At 37.0% G+C, this 26,894-nt stretch overlaps 1 protein-coding gene across 2 annotated transcripts in view; it reads right to left on the reverse strand.

The window, feature by feature from the left end:
• Positions 1–22,999, reverse strand: part of DNER (delta/notch like EGF repeat containing) — a 140,676-nt gene extending 117,677 nt beyond the window's left edge. For both annotated transcript variants that reach the window (XM_058188841.1, XM_058188840.1), the window contains exon 1: positions 22,630–22,999. In XM_058188841.1, the coding sequence (XP_058044824.1) occupies positions 22,630–22,887 (258 nt within the window). In that variant the 5' untranslated portion in view covers positions 22,888–22,999. The remainder of the gene's footprint in view (positions 1–22,629) is intronic.
• Between the last annotated feature and the right edge of the window lie 3,895 nt (positions 23,000–26,894).

A 26,894-nucleotide genomic window follows, 5' to 3' on the forward strand; every position in this document is an offset into this window, starting at 1 on the left:
CAGAGATCATTCTGGAAATACAGGAAGACAAACTGACTCACCTTCCTCCCTCTCCTTTCTCTCCACACATAGACACACTGAAGTAGAAATGGTTCAGAAAAAATATTTTTAAGATTTGAAAAAGAAGATAGTTATTTCAGTTTATCTATTCCCATCTTTCAAACATTTCTGAATAAAAAATTAGATCACATAAAACTAGTGTGGCTATTTTTAGCTGTCTGAAAAGAATGTTTACCTTCCTTCTTGCCTATTTCCCTCATTATAAAGAGAAGCAGCTATTGTATCACTGAAGCCTTGGTATATTGGTGTGCTGGTGCATAATTACTGTATTTATGGGATTCTCAATATAACTAGTAAGATAATGGCTTAATTAGACCACACTGAGAGCCCATTTCACTTGCCTCATTTTACCTCCCTTTCAGAAGCCCAGGATTAAGATACATTTTAAATACTGAGCAAGAGTTCACAATTTGACTAAATTTACCATCTGATCATACATGTATGAATAGGGCTAATGCTTACTGCTGCTACTAATACCATAACCCTGCATGAATCACTTCCTCCAGCACCTGGAAGCAATGCATGCTGCTTTGTCAGCATACAAAAGACATTGTCAATTTGTGTGTCCTCTATATCCAAGTATGAATATGTGAGTTATGCTTCATTCGAGTTATACAGCAAACTGCAAATCCTAGACACAGTGACAACTGTAGATTTACTTTTCAGAGGCATTTATAGTTTTTATTTTATTTTAACTGGTTGCCTTATCATTTCCAGTCTCCAAATGTCAAATTATATCTATTTACTAAAATAATTTAATAAGCCTTCCACTTACATTAATCTGTTTTCAACAATTATCTTTAAACAGTTGTAAAATACATCCTGGACAAGAATTAGATTTTAGCTTTCCTTTTTGAAGCAGCGGCTGCTTTTTAAAAAAATGTACAACCACAACCTCTTAGAAGCAATATGGTTACGTAGAATAAATAATCATGGGTAAGAAATGTGTCAGCTACACCCAGATCATAACTTAGGACCAATGGACTACCCCAACATTTAGCAATGCTAAGTGCCATCTGATCACACATGCATGAATAGTGGTGAATGTGGGGTATTCCAAGGTGGAGTCCATGAAACAGGCAGAACAGACAGGACCTATTTCAAACCCTATTTATATTCATAATTACCACACAAAGCTTACTTTATATAAAAGGATTGGTGTCAGTAAATTTTAACAGTTTATTTGCACAGATGTTACTTATAGCTTGTGTGTGTGTGTGTGTGTGTGTGTGTGTGTGCAAGTCTTGGTGTATTTGGGTTTTTTCCCGTGTAAGGTTGAGAGTATCTTGACGACGTTTCGATGAGGTCCCACTCGTTATCTTCAGGCTGATGCTTATGGCTTCGTGTTTCTGCGAGCAAGCACGAAGCCGTAAGCACCAGCCTAAAGATGACAAGTGGGACCTCGTCGAAACGTTGCCAAGATACTCTTAACCTTACACGGGAAAAGACCCGAATACACCAAGACTAGCATACCTATACCCATGAAAATCTACGAATATATATATTCTATATAATCTACGAATATATATACATACATACATACATACATACATACATACATACATACATACATACATATATATATATATATACATATATATATATATGTTCGTATATATATATATACACACACACACATATGTGCAAAAGAAATTATTTAGGTAAGTTCTCTTTTGAAAACCCTGCAGTATTAGGTTAACGTAAACACTATAAATTTTTCTGTTTTACACAATTACTAAAGACTCTTAATTCTGAAATAATGGCCATCTTAAAACTGTAAATATTTCATTCTCTACTAAACAAAGAAAAATAAATATTTCATTCTCTACTAAACAAAGAAAAAAAATCAAGGAACTATTGAATCACAAAACTAGCAATTTCCCGAAAGAAGCATGGAAAAGAACAATGTAAGATATCTATTATTCATCTGGCATAGTAAGTAGAAAAATGTAAAATGGGAATTGTGCAAAGAAATTCAATTGCTTTCATTAAGTTTATGGCCACACTGATTAATCAGAGACAAAGAGATAAATAACCTATTTTCACAATTGTACATGTTATTGAAAATCATGATAGCAATACTTATGGCAGGATTAACAGTAATACTCAATTTTTAAGGGGCATTTGATCATTAAAATCAATAAACAACTAAAGAGTGGTTTTTATCTCCAACACATCAATTTTATTGCGTATTTTATTTACCAATTAGAAGCTATATATGTCAAACTTAGTTACAAATTCAATAAATTATTAAAATCATTCAAATGGTAGACTGAATAGTTGAAGACATTTGTAGGAAAATATATAACTTGTCTTGTAGGACACACATAATAGTAATTTATCACACATATGTAGTTGCTTTGACATTTTTAAACTCAAATAACTCAACTGCTTGAGCCAATGCACTGCTGACATTACAAAACAGTTACGTTTACCTTTGCTTTTCATAGCTTTTGATGATATCACCTAAAAACCTTTCCTTCCAGAATTATAAAAACATTCCAGCTGCTCTTGGGTCAGGACCAAGAATTGGATATTAGTAAACATCCAGCAGATGGAAGTAGCTTCCTTGGCTAATATTCACTGCCTGTGATGTCTAGGTCCATTTTATTTGGCAAGAGAAATTGTTAGCAGCAGGAGGTCACCTTCAGCTCATGCTTTTGATGATCTACCTGCCTAGTTTATGCAAATTTCTTTGTTACCTTACTAGGTTTCTACATGAACAGCTACATGTTTTTTTAATGAAGGTGTCATTTACAGGCATAGATATCCAGTATCCTTTTTACTTTCACAAACACCCTCGCTCCTTCTGCCACCTGGCTGAAGGCACTTATCTGTGGGATGGGATGGGATGGGATGGGATGGGATGGGATGGGATGGGATGGGAAGGGATGGGAAGGGATGGGATGGGATGGGATGGGATGGGATGGGAAGGGAAGGGAAGGGAAGGGAAGGGAAGGGAAGGGAAGGGAAGGGAAGGGAAGGGAAATAACTCTAGTATCTGGTGAACTGAACAAAAAAAAGAGAAGCAAAAAATCTGGCAGATGATTTTTATATATAATTTGTACAACATATGACTTTATATATAATTTGTACAACATATGACTTAAGACATCTAGATTATACTTTGCAAATCTACATACCATTGCTGCCTGATAAAATAAAAGAAGAAAAATAATGAAATTCTGGGAAATGTTTTATTCAGCTGTTCCTCTTGATAGTATAAGAATAAAACACCTTATGACATTGCAACCATTATATTATTCCTGACCATCTAAACCCTACTGATATGACTGGAAATCAATGAACTTCAAATTACTATAGTCGATAGGTTTGGAAAAAGAATGAATGAGAATCTAAAGAAATTGCCCCACTGATTGGAAGAAAATTAGAGAAAGCACATGTGGAGTCAACACCTTCAAGGGGCAAAAAGAAGAACACTCCAAAGCAGATGTGCACAGCATAAGGATCCAAGGCCACATAAACTGCTCACCCCCCATTAACTAAAAAAAATAGTTGCATTAGACATACCGTATATACTCGAGTATAAGCCGAGTTTTTCAGCACATTTTTTGTGCTGAAAAACGTCCCCTCGGCTTATACTCGGGTCTATACGGCTTATACTCGAGGTTTTTTTTTTTAAGCCCCTCGGCTTATACTCGAGTATATACGGCTTATACTCGAGTTTTTTTTTTTCTTTTTTTCACATTTTACCGGACTGAAGCCCTGCCGGTGCAGTGAGAGGGCGGGGCGGGGGAGCCGCCAGCCTTCTCAGCTGAGGGAGGGAGGGTTTCCCCAACCGGTAGGTGCCTCATTTCCCACCCTCGGCTTATACTCGAGTCCCCAGTTTACCCCAGTTTTTGGGGTAAAATTGGGGACCTCGGCTTATACTCGGATCGGCTTATATTCGAGTATATACGGTAATTGGATTTTCCCTTCATTAAATTACCACTGATAATGAGAAAGGAAAAAAAATATCATGGCTTCTTCCTTATTCCTTTCCAAATTAACAAGTTCTTTGTATGGCCCATGATACTTTGAAGCTGAGCAGTTATGATACATTTTTGCAGGGGTCACCACTGTGTGCCTGGGAACAGTTGGTTCCCACCTTATCTCTCACATAAATGATTTATTTATGACAACTGAGTACTGAAAATCATATGCATATCTAAAATATACCGGAAACTGATAAGAAGCACACTGCAATTACATTTGGGGATTTTAACATGTCTTTTCTAAGAGATTAGAATAGTGGCCACAATGGTAAAAGCTTAGCACCACATTTTCAATGGCATTTTTAGTTTCAAATATTTCAATTTTATAATATTGGGAAGGCTGTAAAAAAAATTCTTCTTACTGAAACCAGTCTTTTAAGCTAAAGGCTTGTTATCTACTATAAATTCATTATACAGTAGTTTTCTATAGTAATGAGAGAAAAGGGGAAATAATCATTGTTAACACCATTAATCAGACAGCAACTTTTGAAAATACAATCACTGCCTTTGAGTAAAAGGACAATAGCAATAACGTGGCTGCTGAAAGCCCTTATTATGCTAATAGTGCATAAAAATTACAAGCCAATCTGGGAAAACATCAATTCAAATTTCTTTCTGTGCTATGACTATACAACAGAAGACCTCACAGTCATCTTGTATTCTGAGATCTTGATCAATCTGGACATGCCTCTTACAGTTATTTCTCTCTACTTAATAGTTCACAGCAACTTGCATACTGTATGGAAAAAGCAGTTTTCACAGCAGAACACTTCCTTTTCTTCCACCATTCCTACCCATCTCAACATTGTCCAAACTTCCTTCATTGCTCATCACATGGGCTTTATTTTTTTTAACCAATTTAATTCTAAATCATCCAGTCCTATCCTGTTTGGGGATATCAATACTCTGCATATAATATGAAAAACAAGCTATATTCCCTACTAGAAGCAATTCATTCTTCTGCTACACAGAATTCCAGGATCGTGCTAGTTCTCTTACTTCCTTTAAAGTAAAATTTGCACAAAAACATGAACCTTGAAATGAAAACAAATATTAACCCTTTTCTAGATGCAATCACTCCTGCTCTAAAACATCCCTATTGCCTTCAAAGAACTGAATCTAATTCTTCGTAATTAAAATGGGCACATCCATGCACTCTTCTTAGCATGACATGAACCGAGTTTGCCAGAAAACTTTATTTGGTTTGGAAATAAGAGTTTGCATTATAGCCATATTCACATGATTTTACAATGAAAAACCTATTTAATTAGTACATTTCTTTCAATATGTGTGCATATTTATATCAAATCAAACATAAACATATTTTATAATAATAATCCAATCCAAAACCATGAATTATATACAATTCTACTAAGATCCATCAGGAGGCAGCTCTTTCAACCAGATATGAGGGAGAGCCGAAATCTAAAAAGAGAGAAGAGAGGCAGCGTGGTGGAGTAAGAGAGTCCCAGCATAGTCCATGTGTAAGTGTTTTTGTGCTAAGGGACTGAAAGTTCTGCTTGAATTTCAAAGGGAGGATTTTCAGCTTCTGAAGGGAACTGTGATGGCACGAAAGCAACACAGCCAGAGAACCAATCTAACTCCCCTTTATTGCTCCAACTTTGCCCCCAAACATCCCCAAGTTTACTACAAGTTCTGAAGCAAAGCTCTCACATACACCTTCAACAGCCTCTGGCTGAGAGTAGTCTAGTAAGAAGGTGAGCAAAGCAATAACAAAGACCAGAAGTCCAATGAGCAAGGTTTGCAAAACAGTAACCAGGGCCACCAGTCCAGTAAGCAAAATTAGCAAAATAGTAACCAGAGCAAGAAGTTCAGTGAAGCAGACAAACCAGACAAGCCTCACAAGACAGAGCACAGTAATCTTCAGGTGTTGGCAAGTGCACATGAGGCTCCACAGATTCAACACTTGTTCCCAACAAATACCCTTCCCACCAGCATCTCCTTACATCTTAGTCCCCAGGTGTGCCTTTGAAGTGGGGTGAGGCACTCTCCTCCCTCGTAGCTAGCTCAGTCTGCATTGTTCTCGCCTTCTCTCTTCTCTTCGTGCTCTAGGATCAGGAGAGGGTGATCCTTGCTCATTGCCTGAGCTCTGTCTCTTCTGCTCCTCCCTGTCTACAAGCCTTTCTAATCCTGAAAAGCCCTATCCAGACTGGCTCTGCCCTTCCACAGTTTCCTCCAAAGCCAATGGAGCCACCCCCTCGATCTCTGTTGGCTCCTATTCCAGCTCATCTTCCCCTGCATATTCAGGCTCTGACAGGAACCCCCCCAGCCTCCCTGAAGCACTCCATCCACTTAATGACCCACAAAAGCACTTAACAACCTCAACCAGGGCTGCTGGGATTGTGCTCATTGAGTGAAGCAATCAAATGGGCATCTCACTTATTGGTTGCTTCGCTCAACAACCAAGATTCTGGTCCCAATTGTGGTTGTAAATTGAGGACTACCTGTAATCTATACATGTAATAAAAGATTTAATGAAAATCATTCAATCAGTTGATTAAAAAATATAACTGAAATATAAAGGCATTGGTCCCAATAATTTCAACCTAGCTCTGGCCATATTTAAAAGTGCAAACTATATTTCCCAAATGAGAATGAAGTCCTCAGCTTCCAAGTATTTCTCTAATTCTCTTTATCTAATTTAAATATTAAACAATTAAATCAGCAAGAGTAGAATATTCTAATCATCACATTTAATAAAAAAGAAGGGGGTGCTTTAAAATATTATTTTTTAATATAAAAATCACAAATTTAGTAGCTAGTAATAACAATCATAAAGTAAGCTTGGGTACTTAATATAAACATCTTATAACCCTTGGCTGCTGTGGCAAGTCATACGTTACACATCTGCAAAAATGAAAGGATAGAAAAATAGGAAAGGAGTTTGCTCAGCAATTAAAGTTTAGAATAGCTTTCTGTTCTATATTATCCTGCACACATGCTAAGAGCAACAATACAGAGTTATAAAAACTGATCCTGGATATCACAAACTAACAGACCAACTAGATATTAATTCAAGGGCAAAATATAAATGACATTTAATGGAAATTAGGCAGCCTAAACACTTAGGATCAGCAGTAATGAATATTCACACGGTTAATGAGTCACGACAAGGTAGAAAGTCAAGGCCTCCAAGACCAGACACATCTTGACATTTGTAATAAATGGTATAAATGATTTAGGGGAGTCTATGAGCAATTTAGATGTCTTCAGATCTCATATATCTCCCATATAAATCACCTTGAGTTCTCAGGTAAACACATTATAAAGGGAGGTAATAATATTGCCTTTCTGTGTATGCTTTCCTTAGAGTAAGTTGCATTAAACACAAAGAACCACACACTGTATGTAATATGATTGGGTTTGGCTTAGCATCATGCAGACTATTGTTTATGAAGTAGGCAGTAAAATGAAGGGCCTACTGTCAGTTACTCAATATTTCACCAAGATTTAATATGAGGTTTGGATTCTTATTAATTTTGGGGTATTGTATTTCTAATTAACTCAATCATCAAAGCAGATTATAAAATAACCGATAGTAATTTCAATTATAAGTTTTAAAATAAAGTAAAATTCATGTTTATTGCTTAACATCAATAAAAAGCAAAGGAGGAATATAATAAAATTATACAAAAGGAATTATTTCGGTATACATACAACTGCATTATAAATAACTCTTCTAATTTTTTCATGGACTTTAACTTCCATCAGTTCTAATACATTCATGATATAAAACAACCAACAAACTCAAGAAGACTATAAATATTTTCACATAAATAAGATACTTTATCTGCTAGAAATTCTGAAAGAAAGAATAAAGTCTTCTTTTGCATATGCCTCTTAATATTTCCTTATAGTTGCTATGACTTCTCTCTTTTTACAATTCTCATTAAAACAATAATATATGTTGTGGGCACAACAGTTTTGTGCCCATTTTTGACACTGGAAACTAGATGTTTCAGCTTTTCTCTATCCTTTGCAATTGAAACAAATCTAACACTTTAAGGTTTAAAGTTTTCACTTAAGATTTAATAATCGGGAATATAAAACAGATATATAAGAGGAATTTCAAATTGTGTGAAATATTAGGGATGTTCCCATAGCATTCTATATAAGTGGCATGTCCTGCTTTTGATCAAATTCTGTTCAGTTTGATCGTGTTCACCTAATATGCTTTTATATACTTACTTTTTGGAAATAGGTATAAATTAGACGAAAAATCTATTTTGTACACAATTATCAACTGCCAACAAAGCTAAACTTAAGAAATCTGGCTATTTTACTTCAAAAGAAATTTAACATAGTTTTTAAACCTTGTTCATTTATCTTTTCTCTTGGGAACTTATTAAATAGTTTATTTCATTTTTGGCAATTAAGTAATCAGAGTATTCTAAAGTTGCTTTGAAGCTCCTTTTTGTTCAGTTCTTTTATTTTTATATCTTACTGTACTTAGAGAATATTATTACTTAATATTTGTTAGCTATTTTTAGTTTTATTAGCAAAGAGATTTCTTTTTTTAGATCCTATATTGACTTTCTGGCACACAGAACCGATGTAATTGTTAAGGGATTTTGTATTAAATCTTTCTTGGATAAGATTTTATTTCTGTGAATTACAATAATGGTATTTCTTACAAACTCCTACATTTCTGTTTGAATCTGTTTTACTTATTATAGTTCAGGAAATACTTTTGATACTGAGATATTGACATATTGTTTCCTGTATTTGATCTAATTTTTAATGTCCATTTAAGTAGATGACTTCTGTCTGAATTTGCATTGTGGGAATGCAGCTCTCTTGGTCTTGGTTAGTTCTCTCAGCATCTTTTTATATCTTTCAGCATGATATCCTCCTAGACTGCCTACAAGACTTAGGAGTGAGAAAAAGAATCTTAAATCTGAAGCATTTATTTTAAAAACCTGTTTATTTCTGTGGCATCAAATAGAAAGTTGCACAAAAACATAAGGATATGTTGATAAATGAACTGAAGCAATTAGAATCAATACATAAGCATAATTTAAACTTGGATTTGGAACAAAAGATTAAAACAATTTGTAAATTGATTGGACTTAATGGAAGTATAAGACATTGAATTTTACTAAAGGAAATGTTTTGAGGAAGGTAGTAAACTACTTGGCATATTCAAATATTAAAAGAACAAGAGAAAATAATTATTTGAAATGTGAAGTATATGTTTCAATCACAGAGGAAATTATAAATCGATTCTTTATGTAAGCATTAAATCTGGAGAAGAGTACTTAAAAAACAATGCAGAATGGGAAATGTTCAGATCAACAAAATCCAGTAACAAAAGATGAAGTAACATGGAAATTGAAATTGAACAAATCCTCAGGACCAGATGGCTTTTCTACAATATATTGTAAGATTTTACAAGAAATCTTGATCAAACCATTAACCTGAGTAATGAATGACATACAACAATGTCAAGAACTCTTTTCCTGATGACAAAGAGACTTTCATTTTTTCTTTGATTTACAGAGAGGGTAATATTCCAACTCATCCAGAGTTATGTAGGCCTATCGCTTCACTAAATCCAAAATAATAAACTTTTTACAACAACCCTTACATAGACATTAAATGGTCTTTTAAGTAATCTAATATATCCTAATAAAACTGGATTTGTCCCAAAAAGATGTCTCAGGAATATCCCATATATTTTGAAAACCAATGACAATATAAAATATGGAAATGGATGGCTATGATTGTCAGGCCTGGAAACCATCCTAGGCCGTAGGTTTCCAGATACTGCCACATTTCTCCCCTGAGGGGAAGAAGGGGGGGTGATGGGTAGGGTAACATTCTTCAAGTGGTCAAGATCGGATTGTGTTCGCATCTGCAGAAGGTGTGGCAAGAAGAAGTTTCGAATAAAGTGGAAGAACGTTGAACCATGTGACCATCAAAGGGGTTGGGGGGGTGGGACTCTTGGGGTTTGTATAACTGAGAAAAGAATCCGGAAGTTTCAGTTTTGGAATTTCACTCATCGTGTGCCAGTTTCCTTAGTTCTAGTAAAGAACTTTGAAAGACAATGGCTTCAGAGTTTTTTTATGCAGAAGAGGTTTTTCTGGAACCTTGACAATGATTCTGTTTTCATATTCACAACTTTGAAGACAATGAACTAAAGTTCAAGTGTTCTCACAGACAATTTATAAAGAAGAGATTAAGATTAATAAACTTAGTTTCAAAAACTATTATAATAAAGAGAATAATTATAATTCTCTTTAATTTTACTGGCATCAGAACCGCTGGCAAGGAAGAGATGACAAGAAAAAGAACTTTCAAGAATTAAACTGGCAAATTAAGAACTCCAATAAAACTTGGATATTGATAATTATACTTAAAATTAATCATCCAAGAGATTCCTGAGAATTGATATATCAGCAGTACAATTCAGTATTAATAAGATTCAGATGATCACATAGCATTTATCTGAAGTAAAGGCCAATATATTCTGAAGAAGTATGTTTTGGTCTACTTTCTCAAGTGCCTTACTGAACTCTGCGTCTACTATAACCACATCATTTCCTCGGTCCACTAATTTATCACATTATCAAAGAAAGCAATAAGGTTTGTTTAGCATGACCTGTTTTTAATAAACCCCAAATCTGGCTTCTGGTAATCACTTTGTTCATTTCTAGGTGATCATAAATCCTCTGCTTGATTATCTTTACCAGAGTTTTATCAGCGCTTGATGTCAAGCTGATTGGTATGCAGTTTCCTGGACTTCTTTTTTTCCCCCTTTGTGAAAATTGAAACCATATCAGATAATGGAGAGATTAACTTGTATAGATTCTAAGACTTAATACTTAATAAACAAAGATGAAATCTTTCAAGATGTTCTTCAAAACAATCACAATTACCCAGGGGCTTCAATATTTTCAAATAAATAGCACAATCCAAAAGGAATTAAAAAAACAAGGCAGAATATTTCTTTATATGGATATAAATGACTGTCCTTCTGGCTAAAGCAATTCTGGGTGCTAAAATTTAAGTTTAAAAATAAATCACAATATAAATAGTTAATAAAAATTAAACACACACTCTAAAAAGTATGCCAGCTGAAAATCTCAAATCCTCTATACAGGGACAAACAGCCTGGTCTTCAGCACTTTCCAGAACAGGGATCCACAACCCCTGGGTCCAAGGCCTGGTACCAGTCTGTGGTCCATTAGGAACCAGGTCACAGAATCTGTGGGCGAGTGCATGAAGCTCTATTTGTGCAAGTGACAGGTGCATGCACAAACCCATCCTCTCTTTCCCCCACCACTGCCGTGTCGGTCCCTGGAGCCGGAAAGGTTGGGAACCGTGTTCCAGAAGAAAAGCAGGATTGCGGCCAATCTTAAATAGTAAGGTCTCTCAGAGGGAGACACTATTAGAAAAAGGTCCACTTTCTGCAAGAGGTCATTCTATAACTATAACCCTCCCCCTACAGCTTGAGCTAATAAGGCGTAGAGCCAATGCCTTGAGAGACAGGAGAAATAAATGTTACCAAAACAATGATCAGATAAAAGAACTTGAATCTAGGACAAGAATGTAACATGTCCCTAGTTCACACACAATGAAAGGGTGTCAACCCTGAAGCTGACATGAAGCCATTTTGAAGCCATTTTGAGACTTCAGGATTGCCACACTGGAACTGAGGGATAGGGATAGGGAAATAGAGATAGCTGAGGTTTTGTAGCCAAAACAAAATACTTTCTCCTGGGAACCAAGGACATTCCCACAGGTAGCCAGAGAGAGAGGAAGAGGGAAGTTACCACGCAACTGGATGGCACCTTGATTAGACCATGTAACTGATTGTTTGGGAAAGGAGAAAAACTTTTAATTAGGTGAAAACCGTGGGAACTTTCAGAGTTGGTTTTCACCAGAACTGTGCCAATATGATATATCCAATAAAACTATTCTTTGAGGAATCTACCTGCCTCTGAGTTATGTTTGCTATGGGTGTATTACTTGGAACCCTGACATTGGGAGCGATTAAGTATATTCAGATTTGTATGATTCTTTTACTATAGCTTTACAATAGTAACTTTGGTTTACATGGTTTCCTAGTCTGATTTACCTTGAAGAATTGATAAACTCAGGTAGAGACATGTCTGAATTTGAAAAATGTGTAATATAAAACCCAGAACATCTCTTGTAGCTTTTTACAAATGGTTAATGAAATACAACTGAAAAATTAGCCAAGTTAAAGGCTGCATAACTAATTGGTTGCAGGGTCTAAATAAGATAACTGATATGTGATAATAAAAAGTTCAATGGAAGGCAAATATTCCTAAGAAACATACTTACAGAAGATGCTTTATTGTTACTCCAGTACCAACTGCCAAAACAGGTAATTCATTCTTTTAAAATGGCCAGAAATGCAGGAAGTTAGATTGTTTCCTCATATTTGATGCAACATTACAAAAGATTCAGAAATTCTGGAGGAAAATGTATTAAAGAATGAAATAAACCTTAAAGAGGAATTATCTTTTCTCCCAGTTGTTTTTCTGGTAAATGTTACCAAACCTTACATTCCTACATTGGCACTGTATATGATAATAGCTGCCAAGATACTTTATGCCTCTTACTGGAAATCACATTCTCTCTTTAGTAGAATGGCAACATAAAATGTTCAAATGTCATTTTTTTCCAGAAATTTGAAGAATAAATCTGATACACAATTTAATTCAACTTGGAAACCATTCATGAGTCCCATTTAGAGACTCACTGCACCTGAAGTTTGTCTTTTTCTTAACGCAAGTCTTTGTTAATACATTAGCTCCAGGGGAGGCCAACCTGCAGCTTTTAAGCTTTTTGAAGCCAAGTCTCTAGCACAATGATTATATGATGCACAGCTGAGACCACCTTCCAACCCTGTATCACTGAAACTTGTCCAATCTAAACTTCTAAGAGCAATTTTTCAAATTCCCCACTGAGTTACTAATACAATATTACACATCGAAGCTGAAATTAGAAGAGCAGAGACCTTACAAGAGCAGAGGTTATGTTAAATTATTGGCTGAGATTGGCTTTTTTTTCCAGGTTTATTCCTCCTGGTAGATTCCAAACCAGGTGAAAATGGGTAGTTCACAAGAATTTATTCCTATGGCTTTTACCTTGTTACTTTTTCTCTATTTGGGTAAATAGCAAATAACAATGACAATTAGACAGGACCTGTTTCACAAAGCCTATCACACTGGGGCAGGCTATACTCCATAGTTTCAGACAACTGATTATACACTATGCCACCAGCATAGCTGGAAGGAAGTAGTTTTTTTAAAAGAAAATTACAGCACTAATTTTACATTAAAAACATAGAGCCAGTTTGGTGTGGTTAAAGCACTAGACTAGTAACTGGGAGACTGTGATTTCTAGTCCTACCTTAAGCACAAAGCTCTTTCCCATCCCTGAGAAGGAGACAATGGCAAAACTATTCTGAAAAACCATTAGCTCTTTGATGTAAGTCAGATAAGAAGCATAACCATGACTATTATTAACTCTACATTTATTGCAAGATTACACAAATAGTATCTTGCAAGATTGAAAGTAGTTCACCCTGCTTTAGTTTTTCTCCAGAAAACTAGGGCAAGTCATTTTTGAAACACTTCCCACATCTGCTCTCTTTAGCCTCCTTATAGACTGAGAAATATTTTACATGTCACTTGTCCAGTCTGTAGCTCATGTCTCCCAAGGTCATTTCTGGATACCTTTATAAAACCTTGTCAAGAAAACTGCAGACACTAATTCAGGAGTGGGAGACAAAAACTGACTCAAAGGCACCCCTCCTTCCCAATACTAAAACATAAAAGTATTATAGTAAGAGCAACACAAATCAAACAATTATATCATTTTCAAAATACATTTTTAAAATGAGTTTGTTTGCTATTTTTCATTTTTTATAAAATGGTACATTACACAAAAAGAAAAAAAGTAAACATATAACATACGTTATAAAGAATAAATACAAAAGGTAAAATGAGTAAAACATAAAGACAAAAGTTATTCAATATATATATATAATTTTAAGAATTGACAAAAATACCATATACCTGTGTGAACATACAGTCTAATATAGACTGCTCAGAGTCACATAAGTGAAATGGGCAGCTGCACAAATTTACGAAATAAATAAATTATTTATTTACAGAATTATCTTCCCATTCCAGTATGGGAAAACTGCAAATAGGAGAATGGGAAGAAACCAATTACATTGCCTAAGTATCAGTTTGTTTGAATAATGTTGAATTAAACACATTTGTAATGACAATTTACGAAAGGAATGCTGTTTTGAATTTTCTTTCTTGTTTAGACTTCCCTTATCCTTTTTTTTTTATTTATTTACATTTATATCCCGCCCTTCTCCGAAAACTCAGGGCGGCTTACAGTGTATAAGGCAATAGTCTCATTCTATTTGTATATTACAAAGTCAACTTATTGCCCCCCCAACAATCTGGGTCCTCATTTTACCTACCTTATAAAGGATGGAAGGCTGAGTCAACCTTGGGCCGGGCTTGAACCTGCAGTAATTGCAGGCTGCTGTGTTCTAATAGCAGGCTCCTTACAGCCTGAGCTATTACGGCCTTTTGACTTTCCCATCAGATTCCTGAGTTAATTAAAATCAGTATTTTACATCAATTCATTATTTACTCTTTTGGAGGGAAGAATAAAAAAAAATTCTAGGTTTAAATGAGAATCTCTGTAGAACCAACACTAGTTTATCTTTATCTTTAATTTCCCAACCACAAGGATCCCATACCATTTCTAATTAAAGTGAAACAAAACTTGAATCTTCAATATTCAGAATTTTCAAATAATAAAATCTCTTATTCTATGTATGTGCAATGTCCAATAAGAACTTCTGCTTTTCCTTGCAAAGTACCACATTTTTCGGAGTATAAGACGCTCCGGATATAAGAGACACATTAGTTGCCTACCAGCATCCATTGGTATTCATCTGGCTAGCATCCTTGCAGCAAAGAGCAAACAGCCTGGTCAGCTTCAGCACGTTATCGCAGCCTGATTCAGCACAAACAGTTGATTGGCGGTTGGATCGGCCTCCCAGAATACCACCAATCAGCTGTTCCAGGCTGCGGGGATCGCCACAGCCCATCGCCTCTCTGCATGTCGCATTTTTGGCCTCTGCGCATTGCATTTTTGCCTCTGCACACTCCATTTTAGACCCGTTCCAGGCTGCCGGGATTGCCACAGCACATCACTGCTGATCGCCACCTATCATGCGTCATGTTTTTGGCCTGTTCCAGGTGGTGGGGACTGGCAGTGGCAATCCCCACTGCCTGGAACAAGTCTAAAATGTGACGCATGGAGGCTAAAAATGACTGAAGGGTGGGGGCCAGTGAACATTAGTTCTATAAGATGCACAGACATTTCCACCCACTTTGGGGGGGGGGAGAGTGTATCTTATACTCTGAAAAATACAGTAACTTTGTATATTGCATCAAAAATATTTTTTTAAATTGCCAAGTCATCCCATGGGATCAATTAATTGATCCTCTGAATCATAGCCAAGAACTGCCAATAAAGATAATACTCAATCATAAGAAGCCATTTCTATATGTAGAAGGGATAGAATGAGAAAGTCAAAAATAATTACATACTTTTAGAAAATGCATTAAAAGGCTTTCATTTCAGGTTTAACATAAAGAAAAGAGCCAGTACTTTGGCAACCTTTAGTAACAGATTACTAAAGATTTGTCTAGAATTAGAAAGATTAATAGAAATAAAATATGCAGAAGAAGAAGGATAGAATAATTGAATTACTGCCTATCTCTCTCTCTCTCTGCCTCTCCACCCATGTAAAATTAATCTTTTATAGACTCTTCAGTCATCTGTGTTTTATAATTTAGTAATTTTATGTATTTGATTTTTGTAATGTTATATTTTTACATTAATGGAACTTTGAAGAAACAGCAGTCAAAACACGAAATAAAAAATCCTATCTATCTGAGCCATTAGTTGTAATTTGGACAAAGGTAATTATGTCCAAGGTAAATATACAGATGAGAAGAAAGTCAGTGCTACTAACAGTTTTTATAAGATCATGAATAATAATGGAAGTTGAGTAATGCCTTGGAAAATTTGACATACTATTTTCGTTGTTCAGGAAGTAAAAAACAATAGAATAGAATAGAATTTTTTATTGGCCAAGTGTGATTGGACACACAAGGAATTTGTCTTGCTGAATATGCTTTCAGTGTACATAAAAGAAAAGATACCTTCATCAAGGTACAACACTTACACTAATCTCAGTAGTTCAACACAGGAGAAAAGAAATAGCAAAAAAAAAAAACACTAGAAAAAGAGAGAGATAATGTGAAGAAAAGACTGAAACAGTCAGACAACAAGAAATAGAATGTCACGAACCAATGATACTATAAGATTATTTAGGACCGAAGTCCAGAGCCATTGTCTGCTGAAAAAACATGAGAACCCCCAGACTTGGCAAGTCCACTTTACCAGGTATATAAATAAATGTAGAAATAAACATTGCCACCTTTAAAAGACCACTCCACAAAATCATTATAATCAAGATCCTGAAATGACCTAACTGCAGTAAAGGAATAAACAGATAAAATATTAGTTATACAAGACATTTAAAAACGACATTAAACATTTAATTGCTACAGTAAATGACAAGATACGTGTAACACAAGAACAGAAAACGTGGAAAATATTAATTGGATTAATAAAGCAAACTGAGTAAATAACATTTAGGAAAATTTTCTTAAGAATCAATAAGGGGAGAAAATTGTATGCTTTATTTAAGATTAGACAAGAAAATTGGAACCTTCATAGTACTAAAATTTTCATTGTAACGACCTTGAATTGGGCAAAATCAGCCATTATAGGACAACAACTTTCAAATCAAGGTATTTTAAGTAGGCTAACCTACAGAATGTGCCCAAAATGCAGGATGACTGCTGGAGAAATGAAAGTTGGCAAAGTTGTGGTTGCTTGAATGCCATTGGTTGCTACTTACGCTGCTGAGTGGCTGCTGCAGTCATGTGATCTTCATTTTCAATGTCTCCTGACTGTTTCCCAGCAGTCTCACAATCCCTCACTCCTTTCCACTCAGCAGCAACCACTTGACTGACTGCTGGCAAAGAAAGGGGCAGGACGGGAGGGGGATTTCCAATGCTGCCTGCCAGATTCTTACAAGGAAATTCAATGGGGAAGCCAGCAGGAAGTTGGAAGTTGTTCTTGCTATCACTGATTTTTTTTATCCACTCTTGATGATCCTGCTTCTCTCTTTAAGTAAAAAAATGTCTCTGAAATGATGACCCAATGGAGCATGGACTGTCTAGTATAATCTACTAATGAATTTATAAGCGACAAAATAGGTTTGAGTCAAAGTCCAGAAGCAACAAATCCGGCAGAAATGTAAATGTTTTCTTCAAGCCAAGCTCAGTTTTTGGTAAGTTTATGTACAAACTCATAACAGTATAAAAATAGTTACTGCTGGCTTCTGAATTATTTTTTAACCTTCCCTACAGCCTTTGCTATCTCTGGTGATCTCTTAGCCAAATAATAACCAGGCCAAATTTTGCTCATCTCCTGCTGTAAGGCACAAAACATTCAAGTCCACATGTGGTTATCCCATTAATATTGCCATTACTGCATATTGTCCAAGTTTCAATTCCCATTCTGAGCTCTTTAGTAAAGTATATCTTTTGTAATGTTATGCTAAAATTATCCTTGCCACCATATATCTGTATCTTAATAAAGTGGTATGTTTTGTTAATATGTTTTGGAATTAGGTTACTAAGAAGAATTTTGGTTTCATTTCAAATTGGATAGCTAAAATCCTCTGGATAATCTATAAATTCCTTTGTAGTACTTTTGAAATTTGTTTTACATGTTCACTACATAGAATAAAATATTCCTTGTGTCTTATGACATTTCCAACATTTATTACCATACATCTTTCCTGGTGATTATTAATGGAATTATATAACAATTATAAAATATTTTATATCAGTTTTCCCTAATATTATAATTTAGGCTAGTTTTTATACCATTGTTCCATAATTGCTCCCACCATTGTGCTCTAGCTTGTTTCTTTACACTTTTGCATCCATTTTATCATGCAATTTTTTTTCTTTGTTCTGTCCCACTTTCATAATTGAACAACAGTTTATATATGCATCCTAGTAAACGTTCTGGTTCTATGGCTCTCTCTCATTTTTGGGATCTGTTTTTATTCTTCCAATAATTTGTAGATCACCAAACATAATATATTCTATCACCCTACAAGATAGAATTCTTACCTGTTCAAAAAACTGCTTTATCAATTGTTTAAAGCAGACGTTTTAAACTTCATGTTTTATGCGATCAATATCCACTGTAAAAATTCTGAATGAATTGGTGAAGTGCATAATAAGTATGATTCATATGTTAGCTGTATAAGCAATACTGATTACTCGATATGTAGTATTAGGATGTCTATGATATAATGTAAAGCATGCATTTCATTATGCTACTGATATGACAGCAGGCATAATAGAAAAGTGAAAATGATTATTAGAGGAAAATAAATTAGAAAATATAACACTAAAACACTTTGATGTATTGAATTTTTTTGTTGTTAAAAATTTCCTTACAAAGCTTTTCTCAAGGCCTTTCAACAACTATGAACATAGGAAGGCAAATCATAGTGTTTGAAACTCTTGAAGTATTTCTTGAAGCAAACAATTTACAGAGTAATGACCTGTAAATTATGCAAAGCAGCTTTTTCAATGGATTCAATAGACTTTTTGAGTACTTTAAAAAGAAAGAACCATTTCTAAGCATTTATATAACTCATGATGCATAGACAGAAGGACACTTTATTTGCCATAAAGACAATCTGAACTGCTTAATTTTACACCTAACCCTTTAGGGCAGTGGTTCCCAACCAGTGTGCCGCGGCACTAAGGGGTGCCGTGAGATCTTTTGAGGGTGCCGGGAACTTTTGAGCTACGGAGATTTTAAATATCTATTTCCTTATAAGGGTGCCGGGAACTTTTGAAAGGCTTTCCAAGGGTGCCTCAAACAAGAAAAGGTTGTGCCTCAAACAAGAAAAGGTTGGGAACCACTGCTTTAGGGCATCCTTTCAAAATCACATTCAGAGGTTAATTAACATTGGCAAGACATAGAAAACATAGTAAACATGCTGATCTACATGTTCAAATATTAAGTTACAATTGAAGGGAAAGATGGGAAGATGTTAATATATATTTTAAAAACACTAATTCAAATATATTTAATATTTTTATAATCAAATTTTGGAGAGTGGAAAACAAATCTTTCTTCCTTAGCATTTCAATAAAAAACAAATATTAGTTTACAACCAATTTGATCCACCCATGTCCTAGAAATTTAGTTTCTCATCCATGATCATTTCTTCTTGGTCATGATTCAGTATGGTGGTTTTCAATCCTTTCTTAAAATCACAGGCCTAGGTGCAAATATTTGGGGAAGGGGTAATAAGGCAACAAAAAGCATTTCTGGTGATATCTACAATTGTATTCAACAATCCTAAAATCATATAAGTTTTAAGTTTCATGGAATGACTGGTAGGAGGAAATGCTTTTAGAAGTACTTACAAATCTAGCAAGAAAGCTTCCACCATCTGAAGACCGTCTCCACACATCAAGGTGGAGGAAACTCATTAGATTATTTTGGAGATATACTCCAAAATAATCTAACTCACAGGTTTGTTATGAAGAAAATGAAAGAGGGAACTCTGTATATATTGTCATAAGCTGCAGTAGGGCTAATAAATAAAACTGTAATTGTGTCTTTGTTGAGAAATAGGAAAATACAAAAACAAAAATCATGGAGGACAACAAGCTGTGCAGAAATTTCAACACAATGGGGATGTTATAATCACAATTTCATCACAATGGGAATGTTATACTATTGCTCCAGAAAGATGAAGGTCCATTAAAAAGCCATTTATTTTTCTTAAAGATCAACAAGATACCTTTAAAATATAATGATCAAATCAACTTCTCTGATATCTCCTTTCAATCTGCAGCCAACTCTATTTCTGCTACTAAAACCTATACCTTTATCTTCTCTTGTTCTCTTTGAAAATCTTGGAGAAGGACAAACTCTCAATTGTAAACAAAAGTTCTTCTACAAGATTTATAGCTATGTTGGTGGCTCTGTGGTGTTTCCAATGGCGTCACATACAGTATCTCCTTCATTCTGTCACTGCTCAAGGGGACAGGAATGCTTCACTGGGAAAATCAGGCATTTTATTTTGCAGGAAAGCTTGAGTATCCATTGTGTCTGGGTCACTTTGAAACAAACAGACTTGATAATTCAGATAATTCAGTTTTCCAATTTTTACTACAGAAAATCAATCCAACTTGATCAAATCAAATCAGTCATAATCTTAACTCTTGCAACAAAATGTAAAAGAATTTAAATATACTTAGTGTTCTTCAGTTTTCAATGATTTCATGCAATAACATTTAAGATTAATTATATAAAAGTATATAATAATGAGAATTGAACAAAGTGGATATAAATGGCTAAACCGTATCTCAGGTTGCAATTCTTTCTTCTCTAGACATTACACTTTACTGGTGTTTAAAATAGCAATTTACCTTTGTTAACTTCCAGAACGCAGCACAATTCATACAACACACTCTTTCTTCAAACACAGAATGAAACCTAGGAACAGTCAATACCTAATTTACAAGATTCACTTGGTTTAAAAGAGTTCCATTTATTTCTCATGGTTTGAACCAGCCTCCCACAAACTTGCATTACAGAAATTGGGACACTGTGACATAAAAAGCAGAACTTCTTTTTTCCAAGTTATTTCATAAGTCTTTAATTTTCAGCATTTCACACAGTAGCCTTTTGTTCTTTTCTTATCCCTGTATTCATAAATGCAACATCTTATGTAATATTGGGGGTGAGGGAGAAACAGAAAGATTACAAACCTTTTTGCCATGTTAAAAATATTCAGTAAATTTAGCATGGTAAAATTAGTGTCACTGATTAGGAACCTATGCCTAGGCATAATTATGCAGAAGTAAAAGCCATTAGTTTTATGAGATTATTTCCAAGTAAACATGCACAGAAATGTAGTCCATTGCAGCGTTATTCTATACCTAAACTCATCATCACCACCACCACCACCACATCATTCTATTCCTCCTCCTCCTCCTCTTCATCTTTTTTCCTCAGAAAGAATGAAAGGCAAATATCAATGCACCATTTTAAAGACCAGAAACAAATGAGCTGTTTTCTTTCCCAGATCAAACTGGAATGACATAACATTTCATAACAGATGTTAGCAAAAGTTCTATTCTTCATACTAAAACATAGATTTGAGGGGTGGGGAATAGCAGTTCTACTTGTTTTACTTAGTTATTTTAATTCCAATAAAATGGGAAACCATATGATTACCCAAAGTCTGTGAACAAGCCCTCATTTGGCTATTAGTGACAAAAATCACTATATATTCACCACTAGGAAAAAATATCTGTATATGAAAGTACTAATACCCTGTTGGAAAACATCATTAAGCTCTAACATACTTTTAACCTTGAGCAGAACAGAATTCTGTCAACCAACAATTTGCAATACTGTATCCTGGAAGCACTTTTGCAACTGTCATTCTAAGAACCCCAAGCAGCATCATTCAAGCAGCTGAAAAAGAAGAGTCCAAATTGGCATATTTGGTGGCATCTCTTAGAAATACAAGGCTGCCTTCACATAACCTGCTTAATCTGCTTACTTAATTAACCCATTTCCTGATTCACAGGGCACAATGAATCATGAAGTGTGTCCAGGGTTTGCATAATATGAAAAGCCATAAAAATAATAATAACCAAGGTTATACTAAACCACACTTAGAACGATTTTTTTTAATCTTTCGTTAAAGTGGTCCAAAATCATTTACATAGGAAGGTGGTCATATGGAAAGCTTTTTGGTGAACGCATAGAATATGCCCTTCAAGTTCAGCACTTCAAGCATTTGCCCTTATTAAGTGCTTCTGTGTGAAGGCCACGGGACTCGGTTCCACAGAGTGGTCTGGCTCGGTGTGTGTAACAGACGAGCGGTCCGTCACAAGAAAGGGGCCACGGTGGATGATTACAGAAAAAGAGTCGTGTGCCCCGCATCGGAGGTAGAAACCGGAATGAGAGCGGTCAGATAAGGATTCTGCATCAAGGAACTCCAACCACACTTAGGGACCAGTGCAAAGCAGCGCAGAGCCACCGCCTGGAGAGCGACCGCCAAGGAAGATCACGGTTGCGGAGCGAACCAAAATCACTACGCGATCTACGGGGTGGAGGAGATTGCAGGAGGGGGGGAGGTGATGAAAAGGATGGAAGGAGGAAGAATCAGCGAAAGCACGGGCCGATCGAGTCCAAGGCGCGGGGGCGGCAGGTGAACAGGAAAAGACACCCGATACAGAAGCCTAAGAGAGGCGCAGATGAATAAGGACAGGCGAGCGCTTTGCAAGCGCTCGGACCGATGGACCACAAGGTTCCCCCTCCCCGAGGGAAGGCGCCCGACTCCCCGGCTTACCTGGCATTCGGTGCCGGTGACCCCCGGGCGACAGAGGCAGCTATAAGCAGGCTGAGGGGAAAGAAAAAGCAACGGCAGGCGGTGGGGCGCGGCGGGCAGTTTAGCTAAGACCGGCGTGCAGGTGCCGTTGTTCTTGCAGGGCTGGCTGAGGCAGGGGTCCGCCGCGCTCTCCAGGGACGAGGCGGTGGGCCCGGCGAGGGAGGCGCGCCGCTGGGCCAAGCAGAGCAGCATCAAGAGGAGCGGGACGGCACGAGACATAATGGCGCGGGCCGCCCCGGGAAGCAAAGCAAAGAGCGCGCCCGGCTCGGTGCTCCAGTTACCGGCCAGAAGGAAAGGCTGAGGAGACGGCAACGCTTACAGCGGCTTCGCAGCTCTGACAACGTGCGGGCGGAGACTGGGGAGGGAGTGGTCGGGCATGGCCACACGTCAACGCCAGCGATCGGCAGAGGGCGCTGCTGGGACCTTGGCGCTGGGAGCCCACGGACGGGAAGAGGGGCGCAGCTGGCTGGCCAAGGACATGGTGGCGGACGCCCGGGGCAAGGAGAAGGCGAAAGCCAGGAATGGTAGCGCTTGCGCGCTGCGCAACCTGCGGAAAACGGGGCAGGTCGTAGGGAGAGGTCGTAGCCAGAGGGCGAGGGCAGGGGGTTTTTTGGGTGGGGGGGTTTAATCGGAAACTGCCTAGTGGACCAGCATCTTCACACAGACTCTTGTTTGGTGACCCTGATTTGGCCTTACTGCCTGAGATCTTAGCCAACCTCGCAAATTAAATCACCTCACCGGCCTGAGCTTCTTGGCTGGACACCGGGCAAAATGAATTAGCTATCATACCTTCAAAAATTTTGCATGGCCCGTGGCTGAAAAGAATAATCATGCTAAAAATGGAATTGCATAACCACCTGGCAGTTCTAGAAACAATAAATACACAGTTAATCAATGTAATGGATGCCTTTTTAGAATTGATAACATACAGAAAAAATATAAAAGAGGGAGAAAAGAGGGAGAACCAAACCAGTAATATAACCCATTCGTATCCCATTCATTTTTTTAAAAAAATCATTATTAAACCTTGATCTCACAATATTATATTGCATTGATCTTGATCTTGATCTTGATCTCACAATATTATATTGCATTGATAAAGAACAGACTGGCAGTCACATATTGTTTGCGGTAAATTTGTTTATTAAATTTATATACTGCCCATCTTACTGTCTGGGGCAATACTAAGTGATTATACAGTATAATAATACTGTTGGGATTGAAAATATGCTGTGCCTATACTTAGAAAATCCATAGTTCATTGTACGATGACAAAAAACTGAAAGTTTGGGATATAATAATGTATTTCTGGATATTAACTCAAAACCCAGTAATGGTGAAAAAAAGTTACCATCATTTTCATAAATCCTGCCCATCATTCTACATTTCTAACATATCAAATTAACTCTCAGCCATTTTTAAACATTCTATGAGATGTCTAATGATGGGAAATTTCTCTTGAATCAATCTCATGAGATCATTAAAACCTTTCATTTTTGGTTTGTTTTCATGGGATTTTCTGAGTCTTTATTCCAATGTTCTCCTAAATAATTAATGAACACATTAATTAATGGAAGAGAATATAATAGGTATATAATATAACAGGTAGTTCAAGAGTTGAACTGTGAAATCCTTGAGGTTGTCCGAGCTTGATTGCTTGCAGACATTTTATTACCCAATTAGGTAACATCAGTGCACATCAGCTCAGAACTGTACATTCAATTGTCTACTTAAAATAGTACAAATTTCAACTCATACAAAATTCATTTCTGTGCAGAAATAATTCAAGAGGTTTAGATGTCCTGATGTATCTGGACTAAAATGTGAAATCAGATGAACTTTTAATTGATATAATTATTGGATTCCTCAGTTTTAAGCATCCCAGATTCTTCATAAACTATTATTCAATCAGTTTTAAAAACTGGAATTAAGCACCTTTCATGATGTAAAAAAAGATGATATCTAACTGTATTCATGATGTAGTAACTATCTAACTGTATCTATGATGTTTTGGAGTGTGATTACAGTATTTGAATCCCATGGAGAATTTTAAAGTATTGTGCCCATTGGCAAAATAAATATGCTTGATATGCCCCTTTGTGACTATTATAGTGACATAAGTTAAAATTCCACTCATGTAATGATGACTGATTTAGATAAAGAAAATATAGGGGTTTACTCTTCTCATAAAAACTTTCTTAATAATTATCAATATATCTGAAATACACTGGATTTTCTCAAATTACATTTATCACTCTGGAAATATTATTCATTTTACAATGTTTATCATTCTCCAAAAGTCTGAGATCTCCAAACCCCACATTTCTGAATTTTCCCTTATTTGTCATAGCAGTAAAATATGTATAGTAAATGATTTATAATGGCTTACCAATCCTTACTTAAGAAATAATATAATGTCTTCTAAGCAAATGTATTTTCCCAATGTACATTCTTATTTAACCAAAACAGTTCTTTTCATTGATTATTATCTACAATACAAAAGAGACTACCTTAAGATGAGAGAGAGAAAAATATTGCTAATCTTGCTTGGCAGAGAGAATATTCTGAAAATTGGCTACCTGAGTGAAATTCTGAGCAAAAGTATTCATTACTGAAATATTTTGCTTTGGATCTCATTTTTGTATGTGTTGCTGCTAATTTGTCATCGCTTGCCAATGATCACAACAAAAATTGAACAATCTTTATGCTTTTCTTTATGCAGCCCAGCTCCATTGGGAGATGCCATCTCTCTCAGCTTGTCACACATTTGGCGTACATGAAGCATTTTGACTGTAATGTGAGAAGGTGTGTGATGTATATTCTTATTTCATATGCAAAAGCTTCAACAGACCACCTTTTGGGATGCAAAGTTGGATATTTAGATTCTAGCAATATGCAGATCTTTCAAAATAGTATGTTGGAATACTTGGGAATGCATCTGAGTCATCTCTTTAGCTTGTTAAAGCAGTCATGTCTTTTTTCAGGATTGTGTACTGCTTTGGAAGTTATCCTGGGCCATTTCTACCTCGATGTGCATACTCAACCACTTCATTCCACTAGTTATCTACTGCTGCCGAATTGTATCGCTATTGGTAGGAACCAGTGTATTAAACTAGCATGAAACTACATGGGGGGAGGGGCCGTACATGGGGGGAGGGGCCGTACCGAGTTGTGGGAGCACGTGTTCGATGTCTGAGAGCGATCACGTGCTTCGGCCCCTCAGTCCCTACCCGTTCCTCGGGTGGCCATGATCCTCAGAGCTTGGATCTTCGGCTGATGTTATGTAATGCTCGGTCTGTGGTTAATAAGGCTCCCCTGATCTGCGATCTTATTCAGGGGGAGTCCGCGGACCTCATGGGCATTACGGAGACCTGGTTGGGCCCAGAGGGGGGGGTCCCCCTTGTTGAGATGTGCCCTCCAGGTTTCCGAGCATTTCATCAGCCGAGGGTCCAAGGTAGGGGTGGGGGGGTTGCGGTTGTTATTAAGGAAGATCTAGAGCCGAGAGAGACCACTGTTCCTCAGATTGCCGGCTGTGAATCCCTCTATGTGCGGTGGGGCTATAGGAATCAGTTGGGCTTGGTGATCGCGTACCTGGCTCCTTGCTGCGTGACCACAGCCCTGCCTGAACTGTTGGAGGTACTTGCTGCTGTGGCGGTTGAGACCCCCAGACTTATAGTCATGGGGGATTTCAACCTGCCATCAGTTGGCTTGTCATCGACGGCAGCTCGGGAGTTCCAGGCTTCCATGACGGCCTTGGACCTGATTCGAGTAAATGATGGCCCTACGCACACGGGGGGAGGCACGCTGGATCTGATTTATATCTCTGGACAGTGGTTAAATGATCTGGTGTTAGATGATTTAGTAACAGAACCAATGTCATGGTCGGATCATTTTCTACTTCGCCTAGACTTCCGAACCGCCATTCACCATCGCAGGGAGACGGAACCTATACGGTGGTTCCGTCCCAGGCGCCTGATGGACCCTGAGAGGTTCCTGACGGAGCTTGGGCCATTCCCTGAGGATCTGGCCCACGGCACGACTGAGGAACTGGTCGTGGCCTGGGAACAGGCCGGGGCCTTGGACCGTGTCGCGCCTTTGCGGCCTCTGACCTGGCGTAGATATCGTCTGGCCCCTTGGTTCTCCGAGGGGCTGAGGGAGATGAAATGCCGGAGAAGATGCCTAGAGAGCACCTGGAGGTCCAGTCGCTCCGAAGCTGATCGGACACT

The sequence above is a fragment of the Ahaetulla prasina genome, chromosome 6, assembly GCF_028640845.1.
Source record: "Ahaetulla prasina isolate Xishuangbanna chromosome 6, ASM2864084v1, whole genome shotgun sequence".
Classification (NCBI taxonomy): domain Eukaryota; kingdom Metazoa; phylum Chordata; class Lepidosauria; order Squamata; family Colubridae; genus Ahaetulla; species Ahaetulla prasina.